Source organism: Polistes dominula, unplaced genomic scaffold (genome assembly GCF_049000335.1).
Source record: "Polistes dominula isolate Pdom_NZ unplaced genomic scaffold, Pdom_raw_medaka contig_12, whole genome shotgun sequence".
Classification (NCBI taxonomy): Eukaryota; Metazoa; Arthropoda; class Insecta; order Hymenoptera; family Vespidae; genus Polistes; species Polistes dominula.
The window spans coordinates 2469087-2481806 of NW_028301116.1; the positions used below are offsets into that span (position 1 = coordinate 2469087).

The following is a 12720-nucleotide window of genomic DNA, read 5'->3' on the forward strand; positions in this document are numbered from 1 at the left end:
TAAAAGTGGAATAAATAACATTTATTATACTTTTACAATAAGATATGCGTCTAATATACACATTATATTTATATACCTACAATTATAATTATAATTATTTTTATGTACTTATGTCTGCATATTTATATATATAAAAAATGTGAGAATAATATGATCAAATCAATTAGTTATAACACTAAAGTTGTCACAAGTCAGGTACCATTTGTTAAAATTTCTGTTTATAATATTTGGGCTTTATGTTCATCATCCGCTATTTGTGATGCAAGATTAGCAAACTTTGCCATATAATCTACACTGTTTTCGGCCATCAAACATTGCATATGTGATACAACCTAAAACGATACCCGATATGGGAATTAATTTTGTTTTTTATTTTTAATAAAAAATGCATAAGTTCTCATTTTATTTCATTTCAATAGTAATTACGTCTGAAGAGGGTCGTACGTCCTCGACGGTATGTCCTTCAACTTGACTTCTTTGAGAGGCTTTTAACGGTGATTCTAGTTGTCCTAGAAAGCTACTTAACGAAAAATCGGCGACCTGAAATCGTTCAATAAAATCATAACTCGCAATAATCAATTCTACGCGTGTCTCTAGTTGTATTACACACGCACGTGTACGTTAATTATCAATTTACTAAATTAATAATCAGTTCATGATTTATTTTATAAAATTAAAATAATTTATATTATATTAAATATTTAATTAAAATGTAATTATAAGTATTTATTAATATAATAAATTAAATAATAAATAAAGTAAATTAATTAAAATTTAATATAATATAAATTATTTTCATTTTATAAAATAAATCGTTCAATGAATTTTGTCAATTTGTTTCTTTTTATAATTTAATCCATTTTCAAAATTATCGACACATAAACGAAAAGGTAATAATTTTGATCACCTTCAATATTTCCGTATTTTTTTTTTTTTTTTTTTTTAGAGATATGAACAAACTTAAAATTTACAAAAGGTCATACGATACGGAAGAGGACTATAATGTGACAATATAATATTTTTTTTATGTAAACGCGTAAAAAAACATATGTACGCCAAATGTTTTTCCTTAAATAGTAATCGTATATTTTAATTGCATTGGTCAATGAATCTCAACATTCTTTATATAAAAAAAAAATATTATTAACTCGCGTATATCGAAAAATTGTTAATGTACTAATATACATATATATTTGCAGAGTAAAAAAGGTTTTTAAACAGAAAGCCTCAGGACATGTAAATGTTATCGACATTTAAAATCAACTAAATGTAAATTTGATCCTCTAAAGTAACCCATCGAAATCTCATAATTTCTTACCCGAATTTCACTTGGCCACGAACGATCGAACTTGGTCGAATTTTTATGATTTTTATAAGAGATAAAATAAATTACAAGTATTGTAGATAAAAAGTAAGTAAAGTATATATATATTTCAAACCATTTGAAAGTATTTCGAGTATTATTCCATGAATACTGACCTCGCTATTCAACCATTCACCCTCTTTAAGTATTTGCGTAGCACTGGTTATAATAGAATTCGTTGGTTTCGGATTAGATTCTGGTTCGATGCTATCCATAGGTAAGAAATGTTTATTTCTTTGCTCATCTACCTCTGTTATTTTGTCATCCTGTATAACGCTGCCGTCCGCCGATTGATTGTTATTATTATTGTTATTATTACTATTATTACTATTATTATTACTTTGACTGGTCGTTGGTGTATCAGGCAAAATCACATTTTCCGATTGAACGTTGCCATTAAGTGTTATTGGTAATACCCTTTGAACTATAAGATTCTTTTGCCTGACTGTTCTGCCTCTCTTAGAGAAACGCGTTTTAAATTTCTATATGAAAATAGGATGGAAAATAAAAAGACACCAAAAATAATAGTCAAAGATTCGAGGATTTAACGAGAAAGAGAATAGAACTTTAATGCAAAAGGAAGAAGGTAAAGGGAAACTTACATCGAGTTGCGTTTTAAAAGCATCAGGTGCTCCGATTTTGTGATAAGTTTGTGGTATCAGTGGCCTCCTAAAAGCCGATTCTTTGCTAGAAAGTACTCGCGATGAGATCACGGTCTCATTACTTCCTGACGCATTATCGTAGACCTATATAAAGAGAATGAAAGAAAAAGAGAAAGAAAGAGAAGATAGAAACATCATTTTAATTTAAATTCATTTAACTCCAATCGCGAATGATATTCGAGATGATTAGAACATGTCCTTACTTTATTTATTCCATAATTGTGTTTTGCCAAAGATAAAAGTTTTTGTAACGCCATACAAAGACTATCATCTTGCGTAACTCCTAACGACGTTTCTGCATTGTGTTCTCTCCATGGTTGTTGCGAGTCCCACCAATATTCTAAAGTTATTTTTGATTCGCGTCCAAACTGTCGAGTTTGGTGAATTAGAAAAATGCTTTTCTTTGACGAGTTTAATAATTGTATTTAACCCTTCAGTGGTTTCTTTGATAATTATGCTTGTTGTCTTAATTTTTATTTAAACGTATAATTAAAAATTATCAATTACCAAATGTGGCTAAAATCTGATCATAGAAATAAATCACTGAAGAGTTAAAGGAAAAACAATATAAAAAAAAATAGAAAGAATTTAACGAAAGAAGCCTATAGGAAAGAATAAAATGAATTTGTTTATTTGTTTTTTTGATCAGTACCATAAGAAATAGATCACCCATCGTCATCGTATTCGCTTCTTCAATATTCCAGCCTCTACGAATCCTGTCAATTGTTTCTCTACCTGGAAATCTATCTGGTTCGACTTCCTGTTCTATAGAAGCTTTCTTTTCATTATTTAAAATCGCGGATTTGTCGTATACACTCCCAGCCGAATCGGTAAGATCAATGTCACTATTGTTATCGTTTGCTGTACATTGATCGCTCGTTGTCCTCTCTAAACATCTTTTGTCCAATCTGCATCTCTTTATTCCTTTTTTACTGACACCTTTCAAGTGTTGTACCGCACCCAACAACTCGGTTCGCGAACTTTTCAATCCGAGACGTTTTTCGTAAGAGTTCAAACTAACACTATTACTTGTCAAATACTCGCCTAGATTGACCTTAGGCAATGCAATTTTACAACCTTCCAATGGTGCAACGCGCAAAAGATCAACATCTTTTGCATCCTCCACGTTTACGTTCAAAGTGTTGATATACTAGAAGATTTTTCATGTAAGGATTCATTTACCATTTACCGAGGATACTTTATTTTCATTAAAAAAAAAAAAAATAATTAAGCTATCTTCAAATTAATGAAGCTATCAATCACGATCAAACCTCGTACATAAGAAAGTTGAAAGGATACAGTTTTGTATTTCGAAGGTTGCCATCGTTGTTGCAAGAATATTAGCAAACTAGAGAGACGTTTTTGTATTGGGAGAAGGGTACGTACCCTTGGATTCATGGCAGACGCCTGAACCTTCCACCATGCCATGTTATTGCGAGGCCTTAATTCTACGGTCACCCTAGAGGGTAGCTTTATTTCTTCCTGCCAATCTACGAAATCGATGATCTTCTTACTTTCATTTTCTTCATTCCAGGATAACTTGCAGTTGGGCATGGATAAGGATCGGGTGCTAGGATAGATCGGCGATTAAGGATAAAAGTAAAGGTGTCAAATATTTATTTTTAAAGATTTCATTATTATTTGTTTCTTGATTTTGATGATCAAATGATAACTCGTGAATTATTATTATTTTTTTTATCAAAACATTATTACTATTATTATCCTTTTATCTATTATTTCATTGAAATGTAATAAACAAATTTATATAAATTCTAATAATACTTTAAATGAGGTTCATTGCACAAGAACTACGATATCACTCTCACATGCATATTCCTTTGAAAAACATATACTACAGTTTTGAATGTTCTTATTTGTTGCAACAATAGACACAGAAGGATGATGTTTTAGTGAACCAATTAATTTTCAACATCTAAATGACATTTCACACAAATGAAAATAATATCAATAAAAATAACTATTGCAGATCATTCGATATCATACTGTTGGGATGTAAATTTAATAGAATTTCATTCTTCCAAACCAATGTGATAGAACATTCATACTTGGATATGTTGCAGCAATGGTTGATACCTCACCCATCATTTCCATATTAACATTTGTACATATATACGTGTAACTTTTTATAGGAATATATAAAGGATTGCATGTACATACCATCTTTGTCATATGATGTAGAGGAATTCAAACAAGGGATATGTTAGGAAAGGTATAGCAAAAGTTAGATTACCATATTAACATCTACCAAATCATATGTGGATTCTAAATCGAATTTTTATAAACTGATGCAACATACAACTAACTTTGAGAGTTTCTATTCTAAATGATATGCACATGAAAGTAATATCATATAGTACTTATTAGCAACAGATTATTTAAAGTACTACCAGACCTTATGTAAATCCACTACAGTGCAAACATATTATGACTACTATCACAGATGTTATACTAATTAAAAAAGTCTTAATAAAAGCAAACACATTCAATGCATGATAAGGTTTGTTTTAAAACAATTGTGGTGATCATAAACGTTTACTCATTATTTTATTCAATGTATATGTATTTTTTGTTTTATCCTTTATTTATTTGTGTTTATTCATAGGGAAGTTGTTTTTGAGATTATTCAATTATCCATATATTATAATTATATGCATAGTTTCATTAAATTAATTCATGCAAACAATATAATAGCTAAATTTTTATTTATTTGTAATACTTACTTGGTTAGGCTCTTATTGGTTAGACTTCAACATGCTTCGACATAAAGGTAATGATTAGTGTATCATATCGACTTACCTTCCAACTGATTCAATTTTCTTAAGACTTTGCATATCGGTGTCTTTATCCTCATTGTTTTCCCACGAAGTCTTACTTGTGTTGATCCCCAATAGATTAATTCATTTAACTTTAAATGTACCTTCTCATGTATACGGGGCAACTTTCTTCGAAGCTCACCATAGTTTATCAGACCATACAACTCTTGAGAGGTTTTCTTTACATCTGTAATTTTACATATCATTCTATCTATATTTTTAATGATACTTTTATATTTTTTTATTATAAAGCATTGAAAATAACAAAATTAGTCAGCGTAAGCTAACCTTCTGAAAATTTAAGATGCTTTGATATCTTTAACCATGTGCGGTAATAAAAATGCCTTATTTGTTCTTTGTTCTTAATCATAATATCAGATAGACCTCTTCTTTTGCCTTGTAATTGAAAATAGTTTTGTAGAGCATCAAAATCTTTGCCATATTCATTAAGTGCTTTAAAAAATGTATTCTTGTCTTCCATTGACCACAGTTCACAAGACCGCTTTAAAGACTTAACTTTTGCTTCTGTGTTGTCATCTTCCTTCAAATCTAAAATTTAACAAAAGAGAATGCTTTATAATGTTACAATAAATTAATCTTAATTATGTGTTAAATATATAATTAATAAATATGTGTCTAATGTAAAATAATAAGTATAGAAAACTAACCTTTTTTTTCACTACAATTTGTACAGTCAGTATTATCTACTTTAAACCTTTTATTACCACGAACAATACGAATTTGTTGACTTTTAGAGTCCATTACTGGTTTTATTTCCGGACATGGTTCTGTTATTAACACTGTTAATGATGTGTCTTCTTTTTTCAAACTTGTAGATGTTCCTTGACGTTCACGTTCGTCGATTTTCATAACGCTATTCATATTGAAATAGAATATAAAAATGAAATATATTGATAAAATGTATAATTAACGTTTTTATTATTAACAAAACGATCCACAAAGATAAAAATTCGCGAAAGAAACGACACGTTCTTTTGTCGATACATCGGTTATATGATGTCTCTGATTATTAAATGAAACTAAACAAAAATGTCAATTTTAATATTAATTCAATTAAATAGAAATTAATTATTTAATAATATATGAAATAATTTGAAATACATTTTATTTGACAATATTAATTATAAATACACTGTTATGATAAAATGACAACTTTCCATCACACTTTCAAGAGATGTCTGTTATGTTAGTTTTGATACTCAACACCATCTACCAATCAAATTCTCAATAGATACTTATTTTGACTACCGTGTCGGTAATATTTAAATTTTGATATTATTTTCTTTTTAAATTAACCCATTTTTTTTTTTTAGAAAAGGAAATACATTTATACATTACATTTATTTTTGAAAATGATAAAATTTGTATACGTCGGTAATGCAGATTTATATTATCAAATATTATCTAATTATCTATTATCTGTTCTAACTTCATATTGATTCGAATCATCTCCTAGGTAAATTAAATTCATTTGTTTGATCGATATTTAAAAAAAAAAAAAAATTTATTCATTGCACAATTCTGTTAATGAATTCAAAGTGCATAAATATATTTAGTGATTGCATTTTATAATTTTATTGTACAGATATTGAAAAACTTTTGATAGTAGATAATTAAAAAAAAAACAACATGAAACAAGAAGAAGAAGAAGAAGAAATAAGTGATTCCGAAATTTCGAATATTTATACTGATTTAAAAAACAGTGATGAAGATACAATTATAAAATATTCAAAAATAAATCAAAATATTAACGAATTTCTTGCTTCTAGAATTTGTCAAGTGTCAGCAAAAGTTTGCAAAAGGTAAACAAAAACATTATTATCAGATAATTTAAATTTAAATCACATTTTTTTTGTTCTTAGATTTTATTTAAATAATAATCAATATATATATTTTTAAAGAATACGTTATACTTTAGCGATCCGGATGAAATATTATATTACATACCCCATAAGAAAGTACTCGAAAAAATAGAAAGTAAAGAACAAACGCGTGAACCATTGGTGAGTCTTCTGTTCAATTTTATATTTAAATAAAAAAAATAAAAAAATTGTGAATATAAAAATAAAACGAGATATAATTTTGTAGACAGGTTTTGCTAAACAACAAGAAGAAATTAATAAAAGAGTATTGAAACCTAGTCTTTCACAATTGCAAACAATAAATGATGTAAAAACTAAAACTCGTATTAGTAAGATTTTGTTATTTAATAATTATATCAAATATTTATGTGAATATAATTAAATATTTTATGAAAAATGATATTTTAATTATTTTTAAACAGTACAGGTAAAACCTAAACGTTTAATCATCGATGAATCATATTATAAATCAAAATCTCAACCACCAATTATAGTAAATCAATTAGAATTGATTGAAAAATTACAAAATGATCCTGAACATGTATTTTATTATATGGTTTATGCTGTTGATCAAACATCTGAATATTTTACACCATATGCTTTAAAGTAAAACAAAAAATACATTCAATTTATTTAAATACAAAAATATTATATTTCTAAATGATTTTATTTTAATGATAAATCAATTGCATTGCAGGGTCGTTGAATATAAAGAAACTGGTAATGCATATTTAACTATTAGTACAGATGGTGTAACACAATACAGTCCTGAAGATATTACATTTACACCAATTGAATTATGGAAAAGAGAATACGTGTTTTACGTGAAATTAATGAAAGTAATATATTAAATATTTTTATTAAAAATTTATCTACACATGAGTGTCAACATAAGTGACACTCAGTGACTAACAGTGGTCTCTAACATAAATTTAAAATTTATTTAAATAATTTTAAATTTAACTAGAAAAAATTAATTACACACAGTTTATTTTAAATTATAAACAATTTATTTATATTTTCAAAAATAGGTTATAAAATATATGTTTTCTAATTTTTTTATTTATTGTTAGTCCACTATCGTAATTAACGTTTATATATGATAGATTGATGATTAATGGTAGATAATTATATTACTTATTATTAATTATTGGTACTTTCAGATAAGAACTTTTGTGATTTTTCGAATGTGGAAAGCTTTTTACATATGGAGAAAACAAATATCTATTAGAAAATTTACTAAAGTTAGTAATTACATCAAACAAAATCTTTTTATATCTGATCCGATACTCAGCAAAGCGTTGTTAGAAATCAAAGCAATGTGTTCTGTGTTTTTTAATTTAAGTTTTCACGACGTTTCTGTCATAGAAAAATTGTCTCTCTTTGATTTTACAGAAATGCAGGTAAATAATTTATTTAAATAAAAAAATCTCTACATTTCTTCTAAAAATAAAAAGCAAGAAAAGTTTAATAATAACATTTTAATTATAAATAGTTTAGAAAATTGGAAGATATTCGTAAACAATTAGATGAATTTAGAAGTTTGACAAAGGATATTGTTAATAATGCATGTTTAAAAACACTTCTTGAAGCTGGTTATACACCTGACGATTCGAATATTACAATTGAACAAACTGCATTTGGAAAATTAAGTAATAATTTATATAACAAATTAATAATTGTACATATTTGTTTGTAATTTACATTTTTTTTTACAGTCCCGTTTACTGGAATGAAATTTAAAATGCCGAAAGATGGGGTTTTGAAGATGAGTTACATCGAACAAGCTCGGAAACGTGACAAATGTTATCGTCTTTCTTGGTAAATTAAACAAAAAAATACTTTAACATAAGTAGATTATTAACATGATTAATTTATTATTATTATTATTATTATTATTATTATTATTATTATTATTATTATTATATATGTATAATAAATTTGATTTATTTTTGTTCAAATACTTTTGCAGTTTTATTCATCTCATTGATTTCATACAAACGAACATGATGCAATGTCTTATGTATAATACTTACAAAAGTCTTGTAGAAGTATTTAAAAGTCATTCAATTTATTTACCCGATGATGAATCTTTGGAAAATAATTTAATCGATGTTGTATTAGAATCTCCATTACCTCGTACTCAGGTATCGAATTATTTATAATAAATTAAATATTTAATAAGTTTTTAAATGATTCTGCTATTGTATTACTTTAATTATTATAATAATTTTATTATATTATATATAAATAATTTATATATAAATAATATAAATAATTAGTATTAAAATAAAAAAATTAAAATAAAAAAAAATAATATCTATATAAAATAATCTAAAATATTATTATATAAATATAATATTAATTAAAATATAATAATAAATTAATATCTAAATAATCTAATAATAATAATTATATTATTTTAAAATTAAATAATTAATTAAATATAAAATTAAATAAATATTATTCCAATAGATAATAATAAAGAATTTTATTTTATTATTTTTATTTAGGAACCATATTTTATCGTAGATTTATTAATATCCCTAAAGGATGGAATAATTATGGACCCATCTGAACTTACTTTTCAACAAATGTTTAAAACTTTACGAATAACTTGGGAAGAAAATTTACACGCCATCAAACCTTTACTTTCTGATCCATTTTTTTACACATTTACCAGGTAAACACTAAAAAAAATCTTTTCATTAATTATTAAAATTAATATTATTTTAAAAATCATATTGTTTTCTTTTCAATACAAGACCAATGATAAATCGTAAGATAGAAAAAAAGATTTGCGGTGAACCACCAGAAATTCTTACAGTTTTGAGCATGGATAAATCATTGGAACAATTAAAAGAAGAATTATCCAAAATTTTAAACGATAATATTAATTCTGTTAAACGTTATTCAAAACGTTTTCAAATGATACACGATTTTTATGTAGAAGACATTGAATTTGATGAAAATATTATTCGAGATAATCTAAGATGTGATTTTTTTCGTCAATGGTGTCTTCGTTATCAAAACGAATTGAAAATTATTAATAAAATAGTTGATTATCAACCATTAGGTATTTTTTATATTAGATTGGAACGTTTTAAAGAAGCAGTTGCACAAGCACCTAAAAGTAAAAGGGTTGTTATTGAAGTTGTTATGCCAGGGTAATATAAAATATTTATTTTGGTAACATTTTTGCAAATGTTACATTTTATAAATTGTTTTTTTATAGAATTGGTAAAAGTAGAGTGAATGATTTATTGAGTAAAGCAATCGAATCATTGAATTATTTACAATCCGAGCCAATAACAACTGATGATTTTGTTTCTTATATACAATTCGTTGATAAAGCACAACACGAAGTTGATATGATGGAAAGTGTACTTGATTATGTTAAAGAATTGTACGATACCATGGAAGAATTTCAAATAAACGTGCCACCTGATGATATAGCAAATTATTTGGTAAACAAAATGAAATAAAGAAAAATATTTAACGAATAATTTATTATTCTTTTTTTGTTTTAGGGTATAAGCGTACATTTTACAACATTGCGTTTAGAAGTTGATAAGAAATTGGAAGAACGAGGAAAATTAATAGCAAAGTTTAATGCACAACTTCAAAAAGATATTGTATCATTGACAAATAAAGTATCTGAAATAAATGACGAAGTTATGGTAAAAATATATTAACGTTATTCAATGTAAAATTATTATTATATTATTAATGATCATTGAAATTGCAGCAAACGTGGTTATTGGAAGCTGAAAGTAATGTAGATGAATGTTTAGAAACATTGAAGGATTTAACTGAACGATTGAATTCATGTGTTGCAACTGCAGATGAATATCGATCACATCAAAAAGCATTTAAAGTATATTAAAACTTGAAATAGAATTATTTAAAGTATAATTTGTTTATTTCACATGATACAAGACAGTTTTATTGTAGGTCGAAGTTACGAGATTTGAAATGATTGATTTGGTAAAAAATGAATTAAGATTGCGTACTTTACTTTGGGACAGTGTTACATCCTGGGCAAATGCAGTTGAACAATGGCAATTTGCTGACTTTGATACCCTTAATGTAGAAGATATTACAAGTTTAACTATGCAAATTTTAAAAAATATCGTTCAAATGGAAAAAGGTTTACCTTCTAACAACGTTTTACCAAAATTGAAAGAAGACGTGGAATTGATTAAAAATAAATTACCGATATTGGGATATTTACGTAATCCATTTTTGAAAAAACGTCATTGGATTAAAATCGAAGGAATGTTGAATTATAGATTTAAACCTGACGAACCATTAACTTGGAATTTATTGGAAAATCTTGGAGCATTTCTTTATCCAAATGAATTCATGGAAATTGCAGCTGCTGCTAGTTCAGAAGCTAATTTGGAAGGAATGATAAGCAAAGTTGAAGATTTATGGACAAATTTAGAGTTTATTATTTTACCTTATAAAGATGCAAAAGATGTTTTTATATTAGGAGGTTTGGAAGAAATTCAATTGGCCTTGGATGAAAGTAATATTAATATACAAACAATAGCAGCATCTCGACACGTTGGTCCGATAAAACCGAAAGTTGATGATTGGATGGAAAAATTGAATCTTTTTACAACGACTCTGGTACAAAATAAATAAATACAATAATAATTGATATTATCTTGAAAATAATAATATTTTTCTCCAACAGGATGCATGGCAATATTGTCAACAACAATGGTTATATTTAGAAGCAATATTTTCAGCACCTGACATTCAAAGACAATTACCTATCGAAGCTAAATTATTTTTACAAGTTGACAGATCTTGGAAAGATATAATGAGACGTACAGCTAAAGTAATTATCAATTTATTATAAAACAAAATCAAAAAATCATATTTCAAAAAATTGTTAACTATTTTGTTGCATTTATCAACGCCTTGCATTCAACACCTTTTTCACTTGCACTAACCAACAACTCGAGACGATTTCGACTAAATTAGGGATACATTTTGCATGTATTTAAAGTCATTTATAAACAAACAAACGTATACAAATATTAAAATTTAACAGTAAATAAGCAGATATAGTAATAAAAGACTTCAAATCAGCCAGGCGCCGTATCGGCGCCGGCTCGAGTACAAAAGGTCAATATACATATTCGTATATAATATTTTCAGATGCCACTAGCAATGGAAGTTTGTACACAACCTGGTATATTAGAACAACTAAATGAAAACAATAATAATCTTGATCAAGTAATGAAATGTTTAGAAGCATATTTAGAAACCAAACGTATTGCATTTCCACGATTTTTTTCTTATCGAACGACGAATTATTGGAAATATTGGCACAGGTAACAAATATAAAACCAACATTGCGAATTAGAATTGAACCTAATTCAAAATGAATGCAAACAAACAAAATATATATATAGACAAAAAATCCTCATGCCGTTCAAGTACATTTGCAAAAATGTTTCGATGCTATACATCGTTTGGAATTTGCAATAACTACGAAAGAAAATGAACAAGGTGAAGTAATATCAACAGTTGTTACCAATGATATTATTGCTATGATATCACCCGAGGGTGAAAAGGTTGCTCTTGGTAGGGGCTTACGAGCAAGAGGAAACGTAGAAGATTGGCTTGGTAAAGTGGAAGAATCAATGTTCATAACTTTAAGAAAAAGAATGAAATTAGCCATCATTGATTTAGAATCACGAGGAAGAGAATTGTTTCTTTTTGCTCATCCATCACAGGTGTGTACTAAATATAAAATAAATTATTATCATATCGTAATAAAATGAAATTGAATATTGAAATATATTGGGGGAACCAAAAAGTAATCAAAAATTTTTTTTTGCTTGCGAAAAATATTTATTTATTAAAGAAATTTGAAATGCTAATCAACCAAAAATTTGTTCATCATTTTCTAACACTTTTTGCCTTACATAAAAGAAATTGTTTAATTCCCTTTTTAAAAA

The 12720-nt window shown here is 26.6% G+C and overlaps 2 protein-coding genes across 2 annotated transcripts in view; one reads left to right on the forward strand and one right to left on the reverse strand.

Annotated features, from left to right (window-relative positions):
* crm (cramped chromatin regulator) lies at positions 1-6068 on the reverse strand. The gene is made up of 10 exons (XM_015324852.2): positions 5528-6068; positions 5148-5408; positions 4843-5046; positions 3325-3515; positions 2678-3175; positions 2229-2393; positions 1966-2109; positions 1480-1845; positions 427-540; positions 1-332 (listed from the first exon to the last, which is right to left on the reverse strand). Exons 1-10 carry the CDS (start codon positions 5739-5741, stop codon positions 219-221), a joined length of 2271 nt encoding a protein of 756 aa, XP_015180338.2. The 5' UTR covers positions 5742-6068; the 3' UTR covers positions 1-218.
* Positions 6055-12720, forward strand: part of Dhc16F (Dynein heavy chain at 16F) — a 22917-nt gene continuing 16251 nt past the window's right edge. Inside the window, 20 exon segments of the mRNA XM_089177033.1 lie at positions 6055-6065; positions 6650-6682; positions 6799-6883; positions 6969-7071; positions 7165-7348; positions 7440-7581; positions 7906-8145; positions 8238-8394; positions 8461-8563; positions 8715-8889; positions 9256-9425; positions 9508-9909; positions 9978-10209; positions 10273-10422; positions 10491-10619; positions 10697-11377; positions 11445-11591; positions 11915-12044; positions 12047-12090; positions 12172-12495. Of these exon segments, the coding sequence (XP_089033159.1) occupies positions 6055-6065; positions 6650-6682; positions 6799-6883; positions 6969-7071; positions 7165-7348; positions 7440-7581; positions 7906-8145; positions 8238-8394; positions 8461-8563; positions 8715-8889; positions 9256-9425; positions 9508-9909; positions 9978-10209; positions 10273-10422; positions 10491-10619; positions 10697-11377; positions 11445-11591; positions 11915-12044; positions 12047-12090; positions 12172-12495 (3642 nt within the window).